Source organism: Mustela nivalis, assembly GCF_964662115.1.
Source record: "Mustela nivalis genome assembly, chromosome: 12".
NCBI classification, from domain to species: Eukaryota; Metazoa; Chordata; class Mammalia; order Carnivora; family Mustelidae; genus Mustela; species Mustela nivalis.
In genome coordinates, this window is record NC_139031.1 from 67671559 (window position 1) to 67697851 (window position 26293).

The 26293-nt window shown below is 34.7% G+C and overlaps 2 protein-coding genes and 1 pseudogene across 13 annotated transcripts in view; 2 read left to right on the forward strand and 1 right to left on the reverse strand.

The window, feature by feature from the left end:
• Positions 1–26293, reverse strand: part of GNGT1 (G protein subunit gamma transducin 1) — a 353394-nt gene that overhangs the window by 66979 nt on the left and 260122 nt on the right. For 7 of the 8 annotated variants that reach the window (XR_014301331.1, XR_014301332.1, XR_014301333.1 and 4 more), the window contains 3 exons: positions 23894–23986; positions 23655–23777; positions 23542–23575 (listed from right to left, as the gene is read on the reverse strand). The gene's annotated coding sequence lies outside the window, so the exon portion shown is untranslated. The remainder of the gene's footprint in view (positions 1–23541; positions 23576–23654; positions 23778–23893; positions 23987–26293) is intronic. The other variant, XR_014301337.1, reaches the window with a different exon arrangement.
• Positions 1–26293, forward strand: part of LOC309845537 (tissue factor pathway inhibitor 2-like) — a 137062-nt gene that overhangs the window by 7406 nt on the left and 103363 nt on the right. The window contains exon 5 of one of the 4 annotated variants that reach the window (XM_082693639.1): positions 15530–15671. The exons of the other annotated variants lie outside the window; for them this stretch is intronic. Within the exon in view, the coding sequence (XP_082549765.1) occupies positions 15530–15660 (131 nt within the window). The 3' untranslated portion in view covers positions 15661–15671. Of the gene's footprint in view, positions 1–15529; positions 15672–26293 lie in introns of those variants that run through there. 4 annotated transcript variants of the gene reach the window in all.
• On the forward strand, positions 3653–4527 carry LOC309845540 (tubulin polyglutamylase complex subunit 2 pseudogene; annotated as a pseudogene). Its single transcript has one exon. The product of its transcript is annotated as a tubulin polyglutamylase complex subunit 2 pseudogene (transcript).

Consider the following 26293-nt stretch of genomic DNA (forward strand, 5'->3'; position numbering starts at 1 on the left):
GCCATTTTATTTTAATGAGGAAATATATAAACCTGGCATAGGTCATCCTGCCATCTAAGGGAAATTCCTTCTTGCCACAGCCAGTCTGAAGACAAGTCACTGCTGTGGTTTCACCAGACAGACTGATTAAAAGGAATGTCTCATTGTGGGACACAAAAAAAGACACACAAGAATGGGCTGGCTTTTAATAAAATAGCCTTTTATTGAGAAAAAAAATTACTCTGGACCACCACTCATTCCTCCTTCTAGGCACACACACTGTCACATGTTGAAACCCAGAAACTGCAATGGAGCCTTTCAGATTGCTTGGATCACAGTATCTCCAAGTATACATGCTCTCTGCCAACAATCTTGGAGACATTTATTTAATGATATTATTCAGTAAGAGAATGTCCTCTAGAGTGTCTGCCCATGTATTATTATAGTGGCTGCACAAGCTTATCTTTATAGGCTTCATATTTCTAGTAAAATATAGGTCTTGTGAGAAAACAAGCAAAGGTAGAAAAGTGAGAAAACAAGCAAAGGTAGAAAAGTACAGCTTATAGTTTTAAGATATTCTTTGTCTAGATATTCTGTTTTAAGACTAGAATGGAGGCAAGCAAATGAAGGAATTGGAATCATCCCAAAGCATTTCTCCCTTCACTCAGTATTCAATTTGTCACCAAGTATATGTTTTCAAGTCTATGGTAATGCTGCCTTCTTATTCCAGGAAAATTAAAACATTGTCCCAAGTTGCCCTTCTGCCTCTTTGCTCCCTATCCAGTCATCCACACTGATGCCACAGTATCAGGTTACTCCTTTTAAAACTCTTCAGTGGTTCCCACTGAATCTTCATGTTAACTGTCCAAGCTCCTAGTGTGCCATTTAAGACTTCTTACAAGTGGACCATGACATTCCTCTCCAGATTTATCTCCCCCATTCTACCATCACCTATAAGCTACAATTCAGTTGAACTAAATTATGGTCAATTTCCAAAGTATGTCATATTATTTTGGAGTTTTTTTGTTGTTGTTGTTGTTGTTGTTTTGTTTTTGTTTTTTGTATCGTAGCGAACAAATTTTGTGCATGAGAACAATCCAGGGAGTCAGGCATATGGCAGGTTACTATGCCTCATGCCCAGGAGTTTTGATTTAGTTGGTTTGAGTTGGCAAAGATGTACATTACAATGACTCCAGCTGATGAGGAGGTATACATGTGTCATACTTTGAGGAACACTATTTTATGCCCTTGTAAGTTTTTTTTTCCTTTTCCTTTGAAACAAATATCTTTCTTTGCTAACCTCTTGACAAGCTGAATCTTCTGGACCTACCTCAAGTAGGTTTAATCATTTGCCCTGTGGGCTTGGCTGTATCTAGTACAGCTTCCTGGTTGAACTAATACAGCATATAGTTATTTTCCAAGGAGTTTTATTGTTAGGATGTTCAAGTTTTTCATGCAAAATTAGTAGATTATATTTTGATTTTAAAATGTGTCATTATACATATTGTATACTATATAAAAAATTAAAAGTATATAAAAGGATAAAAATTAAAATGATCCAGAATTTCAGCACTAGGTGATTATCAACCACATTTCTGTTTCTTTGAAGTGGAAGTAGCTTAGGCAAGAGGTATAAACATGCTAATGGTCTCAGTATATACTTACCAATTACATTACAAAATTATATCAGTTTATCACCATCTAAGAATCTAAGAATATATGCAAATGCCCAACACACTGGGTTTTAAATGAACAGAAAAACAAATCCCTCTTTGTTATAGTAAAATGGTATCTCATCATTACTGTAATTGATATTTCCAGGATTGTTACTAAGGTTGAACCTTTAAAAATTTTATATGTTTTCTTTCACTAAATGTTAATACTTCCCTTTAAACTTAGCTTAAAATTTTTAACATAAAAATAGAGCTTACATTATACAATTTAATGAAAGTTTTCAAATATACAGAAAAGTACAGAAAACTATATAATCAACCTACTTTAAAAAAACATGATAGGAGTTTTCCAAGTCTGTTTCAGGTGCTTTTTCTATTTTAACAGAGCTCAAGACTCAAAATGCACCTCTTTCTTATTTCCCCTCACTTTCATGAGAAGCAACTGCTTTCCTGATGTTGGAGTGTATACTTTCTGTGCATATTTTAATGCTTGTATTATAAATATAATAACCCAGAGCAATATGAAGTATTATTCTATGTGTTTTAAAGTTACTTATATGGTGTATCCATTGCCATCATGCCTTTTCACTATTAAGTTTTGGACATACTCTATAAATCTATCTTGTTTCATGAAGATCTGCCACATTTATTTTCTGGTATTCCATTACATAAATATAGCACAGTGCGTTCATTTCCCTGTTGATGGATATTTAATTTAGTCCCAAATTTTGGTTATAACAAATAATATTTATATACATTGCTCATTGAACATATATGTGTATGTGAAAGTGAAATTGCTAAACACTGATTCATTAGAGCTACTATATTTTGCCAAATTGCTCTCCAAATATTTGTAGTCATCAATGTCTAAGAATTTATATTTCAAGTTTTTCACAACATTGTGCATTACTCAGGTCTTTATTGCCATTCATATAAGTGAGAATTTGTACTTCATTACTGCTCTCATTTTTACTTTCTTGATTAGTAATGGGATTGAGATTTTTTTTTTAATGTTTTCTTGGCTATTCTCCTTCTTATATAAATTGCCACTTTATACTCCTTTCTCACTTTTCCATTTGGCTCTGTGTCTTTTATTGTTAACTTATGTATTTTTTTAGGCATCCTGAGTAAGAATTCCTTGTTAGTTATATGATTTACAGATACTTTCTTCCAGTTTGTGGAAAAAGTGATGTTATTTGGTTTTTCCTCTGCCTTTTGGATTATGATCTTACACTATTGCATGAAATGTGAGAAAGCCGCATTAATTTAGTAGTTTCTCAACTCTTAAATTGATTATGTGACCTTGTTACAGGAAAGCTCAGAGTATGATAGTTGTGGCAAAGTCCAGTAGATCAGGAGATACTTCCTCAGTAAAACACAGTAACATTTGAACAAAGAGGTAAGAAAGGTTTTATGTGCAATAATAAATATTATATTGAATATAAAAAGCAGTATTAGAAGAAATATTGGCTAAGAATTTATCCAAACTCATTAAAATACATATGACTATACATTCAAAAAGCTCTATATATCCCAAACAGAACAGAAAACTAAACAAACAAAACACAACTGGGCACATCATAGGCAATCTTCTGCAAGCTAAAAACAGACTGACAATCTTTGTATACCTAGAAAAACAGACATAATACTTCCAAATAAGCATCAAAAAGACTAATGACGGACATTTCAACAGGAACTATGGAAGTCAGAAAATGAAAGATTAACATTTGAAAGCACTGAAGGAAAACAAACAAACCCTGCAAACTGATCGTTTATATCCAGTAAAAAATCCCTCAAAATCGAAGGATAAGTAAAGATGTTTACAGTTAAACACAGCTGAGAGAACTTGTTGCCAGCAGATCTCCACTACAAGAAACATTTCTGGGAGTTCTGAAGGAAAATGATCCCAGATGGAAGCACATAACTGCAAAATGGAATGAGAGCACTTGAAGATGTAAACATGGAAAACTAGAAATGAGCCTGGAGTGGGAACGTGACCCATGGATGGTATGCTGCTGCCAGGTTGCAGTGAGCTGCACCAGAAGGTGACATTGGGGATGACCCGCTGCCTAGAATCTTCCCCAGGTGTGACAGAAGTCACTACTATAGAAAAGCCACCTGCCAAGTGTCATAGGATTTCCTCAGGGGAACAAAAACAATAACCATGTGCTACCTGAGAATGTGATGCATATTTATCTGATGACCAGTGGCCTGCACATGACATGGAATGTGAAGCTGGATGAGCACACTAGTCCACTGGGCAGCATGGCAAGTGACTGCATCGCAAACCTGACTCAACCCAACCAGTCTTCTGAGTATTCAACCCCCTAGTGCACCAACTCTGGCAGACCTGGAAGTTGATGCACCTGAAGCTGGTGAGAACCAGCGAGAAAAAACTCACTTTGATTCTCCCAGTGTGGTTCTTGAGCAGGATCCTTGCAATATGAATGAGGAGGTTTGCCTCATCTACAAAAGAGGAAAACTAACATTCATGAGACCCTGAGATCTGGTTCCTGGATAGAGCATTATCCTGCATTTTCTCACAAATACCTTTACCACTTACTCTCGCCTTATTATCATGCACCTGGGCTTGCCGCAGTGGTAATATGCCTTCACCAGCTATGGCATTAGTTCACAGGCCAAAAATTGGTTCAACATGTATAAACCTATCACCTACAACCCAAACCTCCTTGCAGAAGGGACCAATTCCTTTGCGAACAAGCTGGATCCCAGAAAAGTATTCAAAAGCAAGAAAAACACCTTACTCCCTAAAAACAAAGGGCTTATCCAGCCTGCAGGTGGCCAGAAAGGGCCCTCAGGTCCTCCCTCCTCCTCTAAATCCTCTTTTAGCCCTGGAAACCCTGTCCAAAAATGAGCATCCCCACCAGCCCCACGGTGATGATTTCCATGCACAGATGGCCCAAGCCTCAGATTCTGCATGTGGCACCACAGGCCTTTTCCTATATGAGTGAAGCCAAATCCTAGGCCTTTTACTCCCACTGTCATTAGCCAGGAGTTCAAGGGCATAGTCAGGTCTCCCTTATCCTTTCCCAGCCCCTGCCTCTGAAAACTGTGGAGAGGGGCACCTGGTTGGCTTGGTCATTAAATGCCTGCCTTCGGCTTAGGGCATGAGCCCAGGGTCCTGGGATAGAGACCTGCATCGGGCTCCCTATTGTGTGGCAGGAAGCCTGCTTATCCCTCTCCCACTCCCCCTGCTTGTGTTCTTTCTCTTGCTGTGTCTCTTTCTGTCAAATAAATAAATAAAATCTTAAAAAAAAAAAAAAAGTTGAAAGCTGTGGAGAGTTTCAGAACTTGTTTAAGTAACTAAGTTGATCTGTTAAGAACTTTCCTCTCTTTCCACCCCCAACCCTCTACACCCTTCAGCGTGATTAGAGAAATCACCCAGAAAAACCATTGGTTTTGAGCCATGAGGCATTAACTGTGCTGTTCAACTGGTAACCACTGGCCACCCATGGCTATTTAAACTATATTAAAAGTTCAGTTCCTCAACTACATTAGCTAGGGTTAACCACTTATGTGGTTAGTAGATTCTATATTAGACAACACAGACCTAATTGAACATTTCCATCATCACAGAAAGTTGTGTTGGGCAGCACTGCATTAGAATATTTTCATACTGCCCTTTCTCAGTTTGTTTTTGTTAGAGAATGGAGATTCCTTAACCTGATGGTTCATAATGTTCCATAAAATTCTTAAAGATACAATCGTATATGTTCTTTTTATTTTTATTTTAAGGAATTCTTACTCTACTCCTTTTTCAGTTTCCTGTAGTTTGGTTTTTCCAGTAAATAACAGAACAAAACAAAAACCTACAAAATTATAATGAACATTCTGTTTAAAACCATTAACTATTATATCTTATGCATATAAAATCTTATATTTAAAATATAGGAAATTGATGGCACAAAAGGTGTTTTGGTTAATGGAATTAAACTATTTTAGTTTCTTGCATGCTTTGGGAAGTATTATAACTCACCATGTAGAATTCATATGGTGATATTAAGAGTAATCAATGAAATAACAAATATATATATATATATATCTATATATATCTAGAAAACCAATAGAGGAAAGAAGGAATAAAAAACGGAACGATGATTAATCCAAAGGAAGGCCAGAAAAGAGAAATGAAGAAACAAAAATGAAACAATTAGAAAACCATGATAAGATGGTTGACTTAATCTCAAACATCTCAGTCACAGTAAATGACTAAGTACTCCAGTTAAAGGGAGAATGGCCAGATTAGATTAACAAACAAACAAAAAAAACAAATAAAAATTTAAAATCTAATGCAATACTATTTACAGGAGACATACTTTATGTATAGTTACAAATATCTGAAAGCAGAAAAAGGTGAAAACACGTAACATGCAATGAAAAATCAAAATAAAGCTGTTGTAGCTTATCAATAGAAGAGAAAGAAGACTGACAAGAGTAAACAAAGTGTATGAGGAACATTTCACAGTAATAAAAGGTTAACTTAATCAACAGGAGGAAATAACAATTATAAATGTTTACACATCTATTAAAAAGCTTAATCCTTTGAAGAAAAAGCATATCTAAAAAGAGAAATACAAATCTTGTAATTTGATATTTTAAAACTTTTTAGTAAATGAACAAGAAAAAATACAAGACCTAGGAAATTTAAACAACTGAATGAACACTACACCCAACCTAATCAGAATAAACATTTTCAAGTGCATTTGAAATATTTAACAAATGGACCATTTGCTAATCTAAGTAGGTAATGCACATAGGTACATTCCAAGGAATTGGAATCCTAAGAAGTATATTCTTTGAATACAAGAGAAACTAGAAATCAACATAAGATTATTGGAAAGTCTCTAAGTGTTTTGAAATTAAACACACACTACTATATAACAGATGTGTCAAAAAAATCACAATGAATTATATTTTAAATTGAATGAAAAAAATCTGACATATCAGAAATTCTGAGATGCATTTAAAATGGTGGCCAAAGGGAAATTTTTAGCTCTAAATTAGTATATTGAGAACAAGGGTTGAAAATCAAGGTTCCGATCTACTATCTCGAGAAACTAGAAAATTAACTATGAATTAAACATATTTAAATATTCCTTTAAAAGTAGAAGGCAGTTAATAAAGATAACAGTAATTAAAATTTCAAAAAGAAGACATAATTTTTTAAAAAATATTCTATTTATTTATTTATTTATTTGAAAGAGAACAAGAGCAAGAATGAGAGAATGAGAGAGAGAGAAAGCACGTACCAGCAGGGGGAATGGCAGAGGGAGAGGGAGAAGCAGCAGAGCCCAAAGCAGATGCGGGGCTAGATCCCAGGACCCTGGGGTCATAACCTGAGCTAAAGACAGACACTTAACTGTTTGAGCCACCAAGGCACCCCAAAAAGCAGACATAATTTTAAAGAAAATAAACACAGGAAAAATTTTTTCTCAATAAAGATTAATGAAGTATTTTGTTAATAGCAAGATAGTAAAGAAAGATAAAGGATAGAAATTATCAATATCATAAGTAATAAAACCCAGATATTACAAATCCTAAAGATACTGAAAACAGAATTAATGTTTATTAACAAATTAATACTAATAAATTTTATTAGTTAGATAAAATAAGCAAATACCTTTAAAACCACGTATGACAAAACATGAATAACTCTATCATTTGAGGAGTCCAGGGCAAAATGAGGAGTTTCTTTGTTCAAACATTAATAAAAAATTTAAAGATGGTGACAATAAAGCATTAAATTATGTGTAAGACATTTATAAGTGGATATGACTTCATAGGCTCTATGCCCATGAAGCTGGCCTTGCTTCCAAAACTGGCATAAAAATAGAAATTCTGATCATTCCTATACCCATTAAAGAAACTAAAGCCACAATTTTCAGCTTTCCAGAGATTTAACATGGAATAATCTCAATTAGCAAAATCACTTCCAGCAAATAATTAAAATAGAACACTTCATATTTTTTGTTTCTCAATAGGTAATAATTGGTATTGCATTGCAAAGAAGAAAAATTACAAGCCAATTTCTTCCTTGTGAATAGATGCACAAAACTTGAACATATATTATCAAATCAAATCCAGCAATATATAATACTTTATGACTAAGTGAAGTGTATTTCAGTGGCATAAGATAGTTTTCAACATAAGAAAAATCAATAATTGTAACTGACCACATTAACAAAATAAGTGACAAAAATCATACAATCATCTAAAGAGATGCAGAAAAGGCATTTGATAACATTGAATATCAATTCAATGACAATGATGAAAAAAATAATCTCAACAAATAGGAATAGAAGAGATCCTCTTTCATCTGCAAAGCATGTCTACAAAAACCTATGGTTAACATGGTAACTAATAACGAAATATTGAACATTTTCCCTATGAGGGTGGAATAAGACAAATTGGTCCAATGCCATCAAGTCTATTCAAGTTTTATTGGAACTCCCAAACACTGTAAAAACTCAAGAGAAGAACATAAATTCTATAAAGACTGGATAGAAAAAAGTAAAACCATCATAATTTTCAGTAACATATTTGAGTATCTAGAAAATATAAAGGAGCCTACAAATGATTAGAATTTATAAGTGAAGTTAACAAGGTCACTGGATACAAGATCAATATTAAAAATAAATTGTATTTCTACATTCCAGGAATAAGGAATTAGAAAATGAGATATAGAGTTACATATAGGAGTTTCCAAGAAATTAGATGCTTAGGAATAAATGTAACACGACTGAAAACTACAGCCATTGCTAAGAAAAATTAAAGAAGGCCTAAATAAACAGTGATGAATCAATTGGATACTCATTGGGGGGAAAAATGAATCTGAACCCCTATCCTATGCTGTAAACAAAAATCAAACTGGAAATAGGGCATACACTGAAATGTGAATGGTAAGCTATAAAGCTCTCAGGAAAAAATGTAGGAGAATACCATCAGGACCTTGGGGTAGTTAAAGGATATAGGAATGAAAAACACACTATAAAAGATAATTGGTGAATTGGTGAACTTTATAAAAATTAAGATGTTCTATTCATCAAAAGAGATTTTACAAATAAAAAGTAAACCGAACACTGGAAAAAGTTATTTTTAGTGCATATATCACACAAACAACACATATGCAAGCTATAAAAAAATTCTAACATATCAATAGGGAAAAAGCAATAAAAAAATAATGGGACAGAAATATCAACAGACTCTGTATAAAAAAGAATGTACAAATTGCAGGTAAGCATATGAAAAGGCGATCAACAGAATTAGCCATCAGGAATACATTTGAAAGCCATAATAAAATACTACTACACACCCACAAGCCTGACTAAAATTAAAAGAACTAAGAATATCTAGTGTTGGCAAGGATGTATTGGAACTCTGGCTATCATATATTGCTGGAAGGAGTGTAAACTGATAGAATCATTTTGGGCAATTCTTTGGCAGAATCTACTAATGCTGCTCATGTGTGTACCCATATTACCCAGCAATTATACTTCTAAGTATGCATGCAACAGAAATATTGCATATGCCTATCAAAAGCTGTGTAAAAAGTGGTCATTTTACATTTATTCATAATAGTACGAATCTAGAAACATTTCAATTGTCCAACTTGATAGTGAATAAATAATACCAAACTGTCTAATGGTATATAGATGGTACCTAGTAATGGGGGGAAAAAAACCCAACACAACTACTGAACACATTATATCTAGCAGATATAATATTGAGGCAAAAAACATATATATTGTCTAGTTTCATTTATTCATGGTCAAGAATAGGCTAAACGAATCTATTGTGATAAAGATCAGAAGTGTAGTTACTCTTTATTTTGATAAAGGTCAGAAGAAAGTGTATTGACCTTAAAAGGAAATGAGGTAGACTTCTGGGCTGGTGATAATAGTCTATATCTCAATCTGGATGGTGGTTATGTAGGGAAATAAATTAGTAAAAAATGACTTTTTTGTACTTCACTGTGTGTTAAAACTCAGTTTCAAAAAGCATTCAAACTTGAGATTTGCAAGATGAGAAGTTAGAACCGATTCCAAGGGCTTTTGTTGTTGTTGTTCGGTTTGTTTTTTATTTTTGGCCTACAATTTGGAAGGATAGCATTGTCATTAATTGAGATAGGGAATGGTATGGATGGAACATTTATTATAAGTTAGATTGAAAGTTCACGTTAGGCATACTGAGTTTGAAATACCTATTAGATCTCCAATTCAATGTGTACTTGGTAATAGAGGCCTGGTGTTTAGGAGCAAACTGTCTAATGGTATATAGATGACATTTTTAGCCTTTAGACTGGATGCCATCACGAAAGGAATAAAGTAGATAGCAAATATTAGCAAGGATGGATCTCTGGTGTGCTGTCATGTCAAAGAGTGGGAAGAAGGGAAATGCAATGCAAGGTAATGGAAACTGAGAAGGAGCAACTGAGTGTTATGTCCTAGAAACCAAATAATGAAAGTGTATCAAGGAGATGAACATGATTAGCTTCATTAGATGTCATTCATAAGTAAGAGGAGGAATGAGAATTGAATATTAGTTAGCAATATGGATACTACTGATGACCTTAGAAAAAGCAGTTTTAAGTGACATAGAGGGAATGCAAATCTGAATGGAGTAAATCTGAAAGACATGTGTTTCAAGGAGTTGTAATGCAAAGGAGAGTGAGGGAAAAGTTATGCCACCCAGAAATGGGATGTAGCATTTTCCTTTTTTTATATGTTAGGAGAAATGACAGATATGTATATGCTGAGGGGAATGATCTAATAAAGAGCTGATACAGGGAATAAAGAAAATTTGACAAAGCTGTATTATTGGGTAGGCAACAGGAGACAGGATTTAGAGCACAAGGGGGGAGATTTGTCTCCGACTGGCTCGTGGGTAGTTGATCTGGAGTAACATACAGAAAAGCAAAGTATGTGAGTGCAGATACTTGTAAGTGAGGAAATATGCTGTGGTTGTAGTCTGTGGAAGTTCTCTTCCAGTTGCTTAATTTTCTCAGTAAGGAAGCATATCATCAGCTGGAAGTGAGGAAAGGAGAGGAAGTTTAAGTGGTTTCAGGAAAGTACAGAAGATAAGCAATGGTCCTCCAAGAGAAGAGGGGGGTGACTAGACTTTGACATGTATTTTGTTGGTCTGATAGCATTCATGGCTCACCTGAAGTGAATATGAATATGAATATGGTTTTGAATTTTTCTACAGTTATTACCAGCTCATGGGGTTTATATAAAGCAAGAGGAGAGATTAAACTGAGTAGTGATTTTTTTGGATAGAGTTATGGAACTGAGAGAAGAACAGATGCAGGATATATGGAAGGGCACGACTATAACTACTATCTATGAAACTTAAAATAGATGAAGAAAGGAGAAAAAAGCATTAAGTGGAGAAAGAGGGAAGTGTGGTAGGATCAGTTGACTCAGTCTATTGTAAATTGCTGTTGAAATATATTGCTGGGAAGGAAGATAATAAGGATTAGAACAGAAATAATCAATGTAGAAACTAAACAACAACAACAACAGAACAGATCAATGAAACCAGAAGCTGTTTCTTTGAAAAAAAATCAATAAAATTGATAAGCCTCTAGCCAGACTTATCATGAAAAAAAGAGAAAGAACTCAAATAAATAAAATCAAAATAAAATCACAAATGAGAGAGGAGAAATAACAACCAACACCACACAAGTACAATCATAAGAAATTATTATGAAAAACTATATGCTGGGGCACCTTGGTGGCACAGCTGGTTGAGCATCCAACTCTTGGTTTCAGTCCAAGTTGTGTCCTAATAGTTGTAAGATCAAGCCCCAAGTCAGGCTTAGCATGGAGTCTGCTTGAGTCTCTTTCTTGCCCTCTCCCTCTGCCCTTCCTGCTCACGCTCTCTCTCTCTCTCTCTCAAATAAATAATCATAAAAAAGGAGAGAAAAGCTATATGCCAACAAATTGGACAACGTCTTAGAAGAAATGGATAAGTTCATATAAACATATAATCTATCAAAATTGAAATGGGAAGAAATAGAAAATTTGAACAGAACTAATAACAATATCCAGCAAGGAAACTGAGTCAGTAATCAAGAAAGTCCCCAAAAAACAAAAGTTCAGGATCAGATGGCTTTACAGGTTAATTCTACCAAACATTTAAAGAAGGTTTAACTCCTGCACTTCTTTAAACTATTCCAAAAATAAGAAAAGGAAGGAAAATTTTGAAATTGATTCTGTGAGAACAGCTTTACTTTAATACCAAATCCTGATGAAAAAAAAAAAAAAACCACTAAAAAAGAGAACTACAGGTCAATATCTTTGATGAACAAAAATGTAAAAATTCTCAATAAAATACTAGCAAACCAAGTTGAACAATATTATTTAAAAAAAATTATTCACCACAATCAAATGGGATTTATTCCTAGGTTGTTAGGGTGGTTCAATATTTGCAAAGCAATCAGTGTGATCCATCACATTAATAAGAGAAAAGATAAGAACCATAGGATCATTTCAATTAGATGCAGAAAAACTATTTGAGAAAGCATAACATCCATTCATGATAAAAATTCACAATAAAGTATGTTAAGAAGGAACATACCTCAACACAATAAAGGCCATCTGTGAAAACCCCACAGCAAATATCATCCTTAAAGAACTGAGAAACTTTCCTATAAGGTCAGGTACAAGGCACGATGTCTACTCTCACCACTTTTATTCCACATGGTACTTAGAGTCCTAGTCACAGCAATCAAACAACAAAAAGAAATAAAAGCTATCCAAATCGGTAAGAAAGAAGTAAAACTCTTACTGTTTGCAGATGATACTGCAAATAGGAAACCCAAAAGACTACCAAAAACTCCTAGAACTGGTAGATGAATTTGATAAAGTCACAGGATACAAAATCAATGTACAGAAATCTATTGCATTTCTATACACCAATATTGAAACAGCAAAAGAGAATTAAGAAAACAATCCTATTTACAATTGCACACAAAATTATAAGATACCTAGGAATAAACTTACCCAAAGAGGTGAAAGACCTGTATTCTGAAACTATAGAACACTGATGAAAGACACTGAAGGCAACTCAGAGAAGTTGGAAAATGGAAAGACATTCCATGCTCATGGATTGGAAGAACAAATATTGTTAAAATGTCTATACTACCTAAAGCAATTTACACATTTAATGCAATCCCCATCAAAATACTAACAGCATTTTTCAGAGAACAAACAATTCTAAAATTTGTGTGGAACCACAAAAGACCCCGAATAGCCAAAGCAACCCTGAAAAAGAAAAGCAAAGTGGGAGGCATCACAATTCCAAACTTCAAGTTATAATACAAAGCTGGAGCGATCAAAACAGTTTGATATTGGCACAAAAAGAGACACACAGATCAGTAGAACAGCATATAAAATTCAGAAGTAAACCCACAATTATATGGTCAATTAATCTTTGACAAAGCAGGAAAGAATATGCAATGGGGAAAAGACAGTCTCTTTAATCCATGGTGTTGGGAAAACTGGACAGCAACATGCAGAAGAATGAAATCAGACCACTTTCTTAAACTGTACACAAAAATAATTTGCAAAAATTCAAGATGGACTAAAGACCTAAACATGAGACCCAAAACCATAAAAATTCTAGAAGACTACACAGGCAGTAACTTTTTGACAGCAGCTGTAGCAACTTTTTTCTAGATAGGTCTCCTGAGGTAAGGGGAACAAAGCAAAAATGGACTATTGGGACTTCATCAAAATAAAAACCCTCTGCACAATGAAGGAAACAATCAACAAAACTAAAAGACAACTGAAGGAATGGGAGAAGATATTTGCAAATGACATATCCAAAAAGGGTTAGTATCCAAAATACATAAGGAACTCCAAAGCTAAACAAAAAACCAAAATAATCTAAACCAAAATAATAATTCAAAACAGGCAGAATAGACATTTCCCCAAAGGAGACACACAGATGGCCAAAAGATATTCATCATCATTTATCATCAGGGAAATGCAAATCAAAACTATAATGAGATAACCCCCTCACCTGTCAGAATGATTAAAATCAACAACATAAAAAACAACAGGAGTTGGCAAGGATGTGGAGAGAGGAACCTTTGTGTACTGCTGGGCATGCAAACTGGAGCAGCCGTTCTGGAGAACAGTACGGAGATTCCTCAAAAAAGTAAAATTAGATTCACCTTATGACGCAACAATTACATCACCGGGTATTTACCAAAAGAATATAAGAAAACTAATTCAAAGGGATATATATGCACTCTTATGTTTATAGCAGCATTATTTACAATAGCCAAATTATGGAAGCAGCCCAAGTGTTCATCACTAGATGAACAGATAAAGAAGAGGAGGTATAAACATACACAATGGAATAATATTAAGTCAGCAAAACAAACAAAATCTTGCCATTTGCAACTACTTGGATGGAGCTAGAGAGTACAATGTTAAGCGAAATAAGTCAGAGAAAGACAAATACCACATGATTTCACTAATATGTGGAATTTAAGAAAGAAAACAAAAGAATGAGATAAAAAAGAGACAAACCAAACAACCAGACTCATAACTATGGAGAACAAACTGATGGTTACCAGAGGGGAGAGGGGTGAGGAATGGGTTAAGTAGGTTATGGGAATTAAGGAGAGTCCTTGTCATGATGAGCACAGGGTGATGTATGGAAGTGTTGAATCACTAGATCGTACACCTGAAACAAATAGAACACTGTAAGCTAACTGGAATTAAAATAAAAGCTTGAAAAAAAAGAAATATATTGCTGGTATTTTCCCCTGACAATTTTTTTGCCTGAAGCCCCAGAAGGTTTTTAATCTAAGAGCCTATTAACTTTACCAGGTAATGTACCATAATTGACCAAAATTTAAATTTCATAGTTGTTTTTCTTGTTGTGACAAATATTTATACACATATGCTACTTGCCTTGCTTGTTTTCTGTATCTAGAGTTTTTCTTTTGAATACTTTTCTCTCTTTCCCTCTCTTGTATTTTGTCTATGTTCTCTTGGCTCTTTTCACTCCTTATTCAAATGTTCCTTATTCTACTACTGGAGCTATTTTCTGTTGAATGGTTTGTAACTCTCTTTATTTCTAAAATGCCCCCCCCCAACAATTTCTTTCCTGAGTTTGGCCAGTTCTATTTTTTCCAACTTTCTCCATTTTGTCATTTCTATTCTTTCTTATTCTTATTCAAGCCATTTCTTATTTTTTCTGTCTTTGTTTTTATGGTGTATTCTCTAATCTGCCATTTCTAGTTTAGTTTTATGGTCTTCATATCTGAGTCCTGAGTTACAATTTTTCTCTGCTACATTTTTAGGAATATTTTCACCCAATGAAAAATTACATCTTCCTTTCTTTTTATTAGAGCCTAATGAGGATGTTGTCTGACTTTCTGATCACTTTTTTTTTTTAAAGATTTTATTTATTTATTTGACAGACAGAGATCACAAGCAGGCAGAGAGGCAGGCTGAAAGAGAGAGAGGAAGAAGCAGGCTCCCTGCCCAGCAGAGAGCCCGATGTGGGACTCGATCCCAGGACCCCGGGATCATGACCCGAGCCGAAGGCAGCGGCTCAACCCACTGAGCCACCCAGGCGCCCCCTGATCACTTTTTATATGTCTTGGATTCTCCTAAGTCAGCAACCACCCACATCCCTATGGTGAACTATGAGGGGTCTGGGTACTTATTAGGTTTCTTAGTTCAAGAACATACTCTTCTGTTGGTACTCAGAAGTATAAAGTCTGCAGTAAATGAGAACCTTTTTGCATGATGATGTGTCTTCTACTTTCTGTGACTCTTTTACTTTCTGAGATTCTTGCTTTCCATCGTTTTCTTCCTTCCTCCATTCACTGTCAGATCATCAAAGAAGATCTAATTTGGGCTGTTACACTGCCAATCTAAGCACTGCCTTCTCCAGACTGCCACCTCTGGTTCTACAACTTCCTACCTCTTCTCTCTCCCAACTCCTTCCATGGCTGTGGCTTTGATCCATGGGGCCTCAGACTCCCGTTGAGATAAAGCCCTCTTTTGTTGGGGGGGGGGGTAACATTATCATATTTCACCAACTACAGGATCATACTACACAGTTTTCCTGCTTAATCTTCATATTATTTTCCCCAGTTATACGTACGTGAACATTTGTGTGTTCCCTTTCTCTTAATTTTGCTCTACATGTGAGTTGTGAGTGGAATTACCAGATCTCTTTATGGATCTATACAGTCCCCTTTGGAGTGTAAATCAAATCATCCACCTTCGGAGGGTGTGTGGAGACATTACTATTACTATTTAAGTATCCAGGATGATCCTAGGGAAATCTGAAGTCCAAAATATTATGTTAAAACTAAAATAATATTTTAAATTTTAAAAAACCATAGATTATTTTCCTTTTCTCCTTTTTAAATCTACTTTTTTATATTCATATCGCTTAATGCTTGCAGAATATAAATTATATGTTGACACTACCTTCAGAGCCTAAGATCCTTAACCCATGAATGCTTTTGTAACTTTAGCTTATTTAGCATTTGATGCTAATAGATTTTTCAGCAAAGACATAAATTGATGTAGTCCTAGACTAGAGCTTTGCATTAGAGGCCAGCAGTTCCCTTCTGAGACTAAAATGGAGGTTAATCTTCTATTAATCTTACATGTTTTGCTTAGACAATTCTTTTGATATTTGATACTGAAGAGGTCTGCCCTTTGTTCTTAGCCATCCTCTTCAGGAAATTTCTCATCTGAATCACAGCACTAGAATTCTCATGACAAACTGATATTCTGCATTGTGTTTTAAAGCTAATCTTTTCAGGTAACTTTTACTTGTAAAACATGGTTTTGGTTTTGGTTTTTGTTTTTGTTTTTTACAAGAATAAAAAAATCGTGGAGTTGTTCAGCTGTAATTTTTTAATATATTCTTAGTCCTTTTATATTCCTTGAATTTACTGGAGCTAGATGAATGATGGTATATCACCAGTTTAATTATTACCTGCTAAAAACAAACTTTTGTCTCAAATATATTCTATAATTTTAAGTGAACAACCAAAGCTATTTACAACTTTTTAACAAATATCCTGTCTATAATAAAATATGGTAAAATGTTATTTTTTAAAATCAACCTTTTATATGTAAATGTCACTTCTCATAACTAATAATCAAGACTAGCTTAATATTAAGTGTTATGCTTCAAGGAGACAATTATCTTTTAAATCAGGATATTTCTAAGTTGAGTTAATAGTCCCAAGACACATTAAAGTATTTAACTACTAAAGGCCAGGTATTTATTCTTCTTTAAAAATGGACAAATGGTTATTTCTTGACTTTCTTTTCTAAGGCTCTGTGTAAATTTTTATAATAATATTGCAGTGTTTTATTTCTTTTTAAAAGTAATTTCTTCACTATTTGGATATGTTTGTTCTTTAATTTTAGAATCTGCTTTGCATCTTAAAAATAATCCCATACCATTAAGTGGATTTGCATAATATATACATAAATAACATAAAGGGTACAGTTACGGTCATATTTCCATCTTCTTTATTTTATCAAATCATATTATGATGTTTTTCTAGAACCTACCATCAACACAGGTGGAAGGTCCAACACCAATCTATGAAAATTCTTTCCCTTAACTTGGGATAATTTAAGATTATTGGGAGCTGACAAACTTCTTCAGTCACATATGATAGCTCTAGACATTCAACTTTAGAGTCAGGGAGAAGTCGCCTCCCTGTCCACAGTACCTATTTATCCTTTTATGGAACAGGACGGACTGTCAGCAAACATCTGCACTCTGCTATGCTTCTTTGGGGTGTAATGGGGTTATTTTGCTTAGCCACTTGACCAAATCAACTGCTCCTACAAAGGACGTAGGCACCCATTGAATCCATATCCTGCTTACTAATGTTGGAGTCAGGAATATTCCTTACTCAGCCACACCCAGGCCTTACTGACTCACAGTCACCTTCTTTGGAAGGTGTTCCCTAAAGGTGTTATGTGAAAAGAATCAGGCATGTTTCAATTGGTATGTGTGTAACCCTTGCCCTTTCGCCTGTGCCAGTAATTCCTCAGGATTCCATAATTTATTACACTCTATGGAAATAAAAGGCTAAAAAATTATTTCCTGTAATGTAATCTAACATTCCAAAAATAGCTACTATAAATCCATGGATCTCACTTCCTTTTAGGGAAGACAATCCTAATATCAACCCCTGTTTCTTTCAAAGATGAGCTACATTGACTATCTTAAAGATGAAGATCTTTCCTTTGGATCTTCCTTGTTAGGTGTTATATTAGAATAACAAAGAAAAAAACCCATTCCTTAGCGCATCATGATTCACTTAAATCTTTTTTATTTAAAATTGTTTCCATTTTTAAAAAAGTTTTGTTGTTTGTATTAGTGGAAATGTTTTAAAAAACATATACTCTAACTCATAATTATTATTAAATAGAAAAGCTATGATTTGGGGACCAGTTATTTTCTGATTAATCAAATATTAAATCTTTTTTAACCAAAATAATATAACAGATGAGTTTTAAAGTTTTTCCACAGAGTGAATCATAAAATTTGCAAATAATAATTATATCTCCTGTTGCCAATAACTAAACAACTTATTCTTTTCCTTGCCTTGTTGCATTGGCTATCATTTTCAGAAACAGTGATACATAATAGTGAGGAAAGTACTTTTGTTCATTTCTGACTTTTATCAATATACCTTTTGTGTTTTATAGTTAATGATGCCATTGACTACAGGTTTGAAATTAGTATTATTTATCAGATTAATGAAGTATAATCATTTTTCTCATTTACTAGATTTTCCTTATATCAAGAATACATCATGGATCTAGTTATACAGATATTCAGCATGTAAATATGACATTTTTCTTTGATATGACAGATTATCTAATAGATTGAAACAGGGTCTCCTACTACTCCACCATCTTGCCCCTCCTCCTAATAGATATATCAATATAGGTTTATTTATAAATTCTAAAACATAAGCCTTATATGAATAGTAAAACTTAAATGTCATGCTGAATTCAATTTGATAATTTTTTTAAAAGATTTTATTTATTTGTTTGACACAGAGAGAGAGAGAGACAGAACAAGCGTGGGAGCAACAGAGAGAGAGAGAGGGAGAAGCAGGCTCCCTGAGCAGGCTCAACAGGGAGCCTGACATGGGGCTTGATCCCAGGACCCTGGGATCATGAGCTGCACTGAAGGCAGATGCTTAACTGACTAAGCCACTCAGGCACCCCAATTGGATCATTTTTATAAACATTTGGTCTAAATTCTGTTTTTCTAATGCTCTGTCATATTTTGGCATTATTATACCAGACCAAAAAAAAATGTTCTAAAATATTCTATTGTTTTTCTGTGCTATGGTTTTTAAAACCACATTATACGGTTTATTTATTTATTTATTTTGGTTTTTGGAGGATTTTAATAACTCATACCTTAAACTGTCTAAGCCTAGCACTCTGTTAAAGGAAGTTCTTTGACTTTTTCTATTTTATTTATGACTTTTAATTTACTCAAGCTTTCTGTATCTTCTTGGGTTGTTTTAGTAATCAAAATTTTCCTATAAAGTAATATTACCATCTAATCAAAGCAAGACTCAACCAATTTTAAGTACTGATTATCATTTAAACAACATTCTTTGAAAAAGACACAGTTAAGTTAGTTGTCAGCAATAAAAAGTTAACTAGAAAATCACTTTTGTTTGGAAATTTAGGAAAACACTCATGGATCAGAAAGAAATCATTTTAAATTAGAAAATATTTTGAAATGAATAATGATGAAAATATTACTTATCAAAACATGTAGAAGGCAACTAAGAAGTACTTAGGAAAAAAAGGTTAGTATTGAATTCATGTGTTAGAAAATATGAAAGGCTTAACAAGTTGAGCATCCAAATTAAGGATTGAGGATTGGTGTCAAAGTAATCTTGAGAGAGAGAAACAGAGCTGGAAGTATCACCATCCCAGACTTCAAGATATACTACAAAGACACAGTAATCAAAAGAGTATGGTACTAGCACAATGGATCAGGATCAATGGTACAGGACAGAGAGCATAAAAGAAACCCCGTACTTACATGGTTAATTAATCAATGACAAAGGAATTAAGAATATACAATAGGGAAAAGACAATCTTCAATAAATGGTGCTGGGAAAACTGGACAGCCATATATAAAAGAATGAAACTGGAACTCTTTCTTATACTATACACAAAAATGGATTAAGGACCTAAATCTAAGACTTGAAACCATAAAACTCCTTAAAGAAAGCATAGGGAGTAATCTCTGGACATTGGCCTTAAAAACATTCTTCTGTGTATGTCCTCTCAGGCAAAGGAAATAAAAGCAAAAATAAACTATTGGGACTACACCAAAATAAAAAGGTTTTGAACAGTGAAGGAAACTACCAACAAAATAAAAAGGAAATCTACTGAGTGAAAGAACATATTTGCAAATAATATATGTAATAAGGGGCTAATATCTAAATATATAAAGAACTTCTACAACTTAACACCAAAAAAAAAAAAAAATTTCAATTAAAACCAAAGAACCTGAATAGACATTTTTCTAAAGAAAAATTCAGATGGTCAAAAAACACATGAAAAGATGCTCAACATCACTCATCATCCAGGAAATACAAATCAAAATCACAATGAGATATCATCTCATACCTGTCAGAATGGCTAAAATAAAATAATAATAATAACAACTGTTAATGAGAATGTGGGGGAAAAAAGGAACTCTCATGCACTGCTGGTGGGCAAATAAACTGGTGCAACCACTGTGGAAAATAGTACAGAGGATCCTCAAAAAATTAAAATTTCTACTCTTGCACAGTTACCCCCCCCCCAAAAAAACCACACTAATTTGAAAAAATATATGTACCCTCATGTTTCTTGCAGCATTATCTAAAATATCCAATATATGCAAGCAACCAATAGATGAATAAATAAAGAAGATGTGGTATACATATACAATGTAATGTTACTCAACCATAAAAAGAATGAGATCTTGCCATTTGCCACAAAACAGAGGGACCTAGGAAGGACCTAGGAAGTACAGTGCTAAGTGAAAAAAGGCAGATGAGAAAGACAAAGGCCATCTGATTTCACTTATATGTGAAATGTAAAAAACAAGATAAATGAACAAACAAAAACAGAAACAGACCCACAAATACAAAGAACTGGTGTTTGCTAGAGAGAAGGCAGCTAAGGAGATGGGAGAAATAGGTGAAAGGGATTAAGAGATGCAAACTTCCTGTTACAAAATGGATAAATCATGGGGATAAAGGTAGTATGGGAAATATAGTCAATAATATTCCAGTGGCTTTGTATGGTGACAGATGGTGACTACACTTATCATGGTGAGCCTAGCTTAATGTATGGAGTTGTCAAGTCACTATGTATTAATATACATTAATATAGCATTGTAAACCATACTTCTATAAAAAATAATTTTTTTAAAAAGGATTGGATTGTCAAATAAGCCAGACACAAATAAGAGATCAAACTTTATCAATAATATCGAGGATGCAAATAATCAAAAAGCATAGTCAATCTGTGGAGAAGTCTAGCACTTCAAGCTGAGCATTCTCAGGTCTTTTTTTAAAACTATATAAGAAATTCTCTAACACAGAACACCCATGTTGAAGGAACTTCTTAGGTCATAAACCATCTCTGCTTTATACTCAGATAGTTATAGCTTACATGATATTTTTCAGGCAATTATGTCCTACAAATCTATAGATTCCAGGTTCTCTGGAGCATTTCTAAATGGCCAGGTACATCCTGCTAACAGCCTTTCATAACAAGACCTCTCCTTCTACAAAACCATTTTGTCTATTTGCTGTGAAGTCTGTCACTGGTATGTTTACACAGAGATTAAACTAGGGTGTTTGCCTTCTTTCTTTTCCAGGGCATCTCCTCCTCTGGCCAGGAGAGCAGATGCATTGCAGACCTGCTGTTTTAATCATTTATTTCCCAAGACACCAGTCAGAACAATGCAATAAGGTTAAAAACAAAAACAAACCCTCAAAACTCAAAAAGTAGAAAAACACAGAAGGATTAGTGGTATAGAAGCAAAGGTAAATGGACAAAGTAAATAATGCCAAACAAACGGACCCTGGTTAATTGAAAATATCAATAAAATTCATAAACTTCTGGCAAGATTAACAAAATAAAAACAAAGAAACAAGACAAAAATAATCACTGTCAAAAGACCTAAGTACAGATATGAATACAGGTTATACGGATGATAAGAGCCTATTTGCTACCGTTTTTATGCCAATATATCAGAAATCTTAAATTGAATGGACACAATCCTAGAGGAGAATCTTTAACCATGCATGTAATAAAGAGAAACATGAGGAAAAGGATTGGTTGGAGCTCTGAAAGTTATTAGCTGAGAATTTAAGACTGAAAAGTGAGAATAAGGGTAACAGAATGGAATGACTTCTGCTCAGTCAATGTAGAAATGAAACAACTAACAAAAATCAGGAGGCAAAGGAAAGAGAAAGTGGAACATGGAATCAGCTGTGATAGCAAGACTCAAAGGATACCACTTACAGCTGAGAAATCAAGTACTTGGAACAGTAACATATTCACAAATATACACTTAAGTAAGATCATACTGTTGAGTAAAATTATGTAATTAAATTACCAGTGGAGGGTAGAAGTTATGAGTTAATTTTCTTGTAGCTCATAGTAGGGAACAGACACTTAAGGACTAAAAAAGGAGGGGACTGAGGGCATTTGATAAAAGTAAAATTGTAAAGTACCAGTAAAAAAGAAATACCAGACAGTTGGAATAAAAAGCAAAGAAAACAGAACACCGAGTGAAAGATAAATGCTTAAAAAATAAGATAGACTTCTGGCTTCCAGTCTGACTTTGGTAAAGAGCTTGAAAATTGTCCTTCTGTCCTCCCAACACCCAAAACAAACAAAACCATCAACTCTTCTTAGATCCATTAGATTATTGATGTCACAGGGTAAACTATCACCCCGAAAAATAAACAGAAAGGTGAATACAGAGAATCACGGCTTACCAGGAGCAGAGAGGCCCAGAAGCAGAAGCTCACAATGAATACCAGAAACTGGTAGGCTATAAACTGACTAATTGCTAGAGGCTGCGAATGAGCCAGTTTGAGAGATTAAAAACCCCTGAGAGCCCAGCCTTACAAAGTTAAATGTAGTTTTACAATATGATCCAACATTCATGCTCCTAGAAGTTTCCCTAATGAGTCGAAAACTTAAGTCAAAACAAAACCTACACACAATTTATAGCAGCTTTATTTATATTTGCTAAAAATTGGAAGCTACCAAGATGTCCTTCAATAAGTGACTGAATAAACAAACTATGGATCCATTCCATAGAATGGAATATTATTAGCAATAAAAAGAAATGAGCTATCAAACCACTAAGAGATATGGAGGATATTTGATGTTCCTCATTAAATGCTTATTGCCAAGTGAAAGCAGCCATTCTGAAAAGGCTACATCCTGTGTGATTCTAACTATGTGACATTCTGCAAAAGACAAAACTATAGAGACAGCAAAAGTATTGGTGGCCGTCAAGATTTTGAGGGGTGAGAGAGAGGAATAAATGCATAGAGCACAGTCGATTTTTAGGGCATTGAAACTATTTTATATGGTAATCCATTGGTGGATACATAACATATATTTGTTGAAACCCTTTGAATAGACAACATGAAGAGTAAGCCGCCCTAGTGCAAACTTCAGAATTTAGTTAATAATAATAACCAATTTTAGTTAATTAATTGTACCACATACACCACACTAATGGAAAATGTTAATAATAGGGGAAATTACGTGCAGGAGAAGAGGGGATATATATAGGAACTCACCTAATGTCTGCTCAATAGGTCTATAAACCTGTAACTTTTGAAAAATAAAGTCAATTAATTTAAAGAAAACCAGACTAAACAATGTAACATACTATAAAAGGACTCAAACATACCTGTCAAATCAGTGAAGATAACTTGTTTTAAATCACATGGATTAAAAACAAGGTTTAAATAGACAAAGAATGACGAAAATAATGTTAAGGGATATGACTCATAACGAAGATAGAGCAGTGCACCTATAACAGAGAATCAGAGAATCAACCTTCATACAAGTGAAATAATAGGAGATGGGGGAGTGGGTAGTAATTAACTACCCCATTGGTTATAAATGTGAAGCCAGCAAAATACATACACTAGCTCTTTGCTTCAGTTCCAGTCTTCTCCAGGGCTTCCTAATTGGTATTTTCCATGTGACATCTGAAGCTTCTGGAGTTTTTGAGACCATCTTCGGGTAAAAAACAATTTAGAAATTCAAAATTAGGTATGAGCATACTTATTTTGAATGAGAAAAGAAATGACAATAAGATATTGGAGCCGAGGAAATCCAAATCCCTTTTTACTAAGGTCTTATGGAAAATTACTATAAATGCTTATACAGATATGCTTCCTGATTGCAGCCTGGCTTTCTTCTCCCTTCAGAACAGCTTTTAACTCTCAATGAAACCCAATATGCAAAATGCTGAGCAAGTGAAAACACAGTAAGTCTGCCTCTGTCCTGTGACTATTATTCTCCAATAACTACAAGTCCACAGGACATGAGGATTCAGGAGCTCCTGTTAGCCCCAAGCTTCTCCACAACCACTAATGACTTCATTCTTGACAGTTTTGGCTTCTCCTCTGCGTAACTAAGGAAAACTTTAATTTCTGGAAATTCCTTCCCTCATGGTCTAGCTGCTTTAAAATCTTTCATTCCCCACCCCAGTGTTTTGTCTTTTTAGTGTTGGCCTTCAGTTCCAGTTTATAATCCTTGAGTTCCATATTGTTCTAAGGGGATTATAGGGTGGAGGGGGGGAGGATGAGCTTCAGGTCTGTTCATTTAAGGAGATGATGGGGAATATGAGTCCTAAGAGTGAAGTAGCTACAAGATATTGTTCTCAGGGCTTTTCCTCTATTAGTATCTTCTCTTAAATCTATCTCCTGATTAGGATGATGCTGAACTTGTCTTTGTTTATCCAGACTTGTAAGAAAACAAAAACCAAAACCTTACCCAGATTTATTATACGATAGGTTCCAGGACTAGGAAAAACAACCAATTCTGACACTTAATTTCATTTCATATCTTTAGGAGGTACAATATATCTTGAACATTTTTTTTTCAAGGAGATTACATCAATGGTATATTTTCTGAAAAGCTTTGAATGTCTGTCTTCATATATGAGGAGGAACATAATTGGGATATCATTCCCCACCAGCTCATATAGACATTATTCGACTGCCTTTCTCATTTTATTTTACTACTTTTTTTTTAAAGATTTTATTTATTTATTTGACAGAGATCACAAGTAGGCAGAGAGGCAGGCAGAGAGAGAGAGAGGAGGAAGCAGGCTCCCTGCTGAGTAGAAAGCCCGATGCGGGACTTGATCCCAGGACCCAGAGATCATGACCTGAGCCGAAGGCAGCGGCTTACCCCACTGAGCCACCCAGGCACCCCTTACTACTTTTTTTTTAATGTTTCTTTTTAAAATGTTTATTTAAATGTTAGTGCAATACTGGTTTCATGAGTGGGATTAAGTGGCTCATCAATTACATACAATACCCAGTGTTCATCATAACATCATAACAAGTACCCTCCTTAATATCCATCACCCATCTAGCCCATCCCCCACTCGCCTCCATCTGCCAGCCCTCGGTTTGTTCTCTACCATTAAGAATCTCTTATGGGGGCACCTGAGAGGCTGTGGGTTAAAGCCTCTGCCTTTGGCTCAGGTCATGATCTCAGGGTCCTGGGATCAAGCCCCGCATTGGGCTCTCTGATCAGCAGGGAGCCTGTTTCCCCCTCTCTCTCTGCCTGCCTCTCTGCCTACGTGTGATCTGTCTCTGTCAAAGAAATTAAAAAAAAAAAAAAAAAGGTAATCTCTTATGGGTGGTGCCTGGGTGGCTCAGTGGATTAAACCTCTGCCTTTGGCTTGGATCATGATCTCAGGGTCATGAGATCGAGCCCGGCATTGAGCTCTCTGCTCAGCAGGGAGCCTGCTTCCCACTCTCTCTGCCTGTTTTTCTACCTGCTTGTGATCTCTCTCTCTGTCAAATAAATAAAATCTTAAAAAAAAAGTCTCTTATGGATATTTCCCTCTCTTCTTTTTCCTTCTCTCATATGTTCATCTGTTTTTTTCCCCTTAAATTCCACACATTAGTGAAATCATGGTATTTGTCTTTCTCTGACTGACTTATTTCACTTAGCATAATATACTCTAGCTCCATTCGTGTATTTGCAAATGGCAAGATTTTGTTCTTTTTGATGGTTGAGTAATATTCCATTGTGAATATATATCACATTTTTTTTTTTATCCATTTATCAGTCAAAGGACATTTACACTCTTTCCATATTTTGGCTATTGTTGATAATGCTTCTATAAATATCAGGTGCATGTATCCCTCTGAATCTGTGTTGTTTTTTTTTTTTTTAAGATTTATTTATTTATTTATTTGACAGAGAGATCACAAGTAGACAGAAAGGCAGGCAGAGAGAGAGAGAAGCAGGCTCCCTGCTGAGCAGAGAGCCTGACATGGGACTCTATCCCAGGACCCCGAG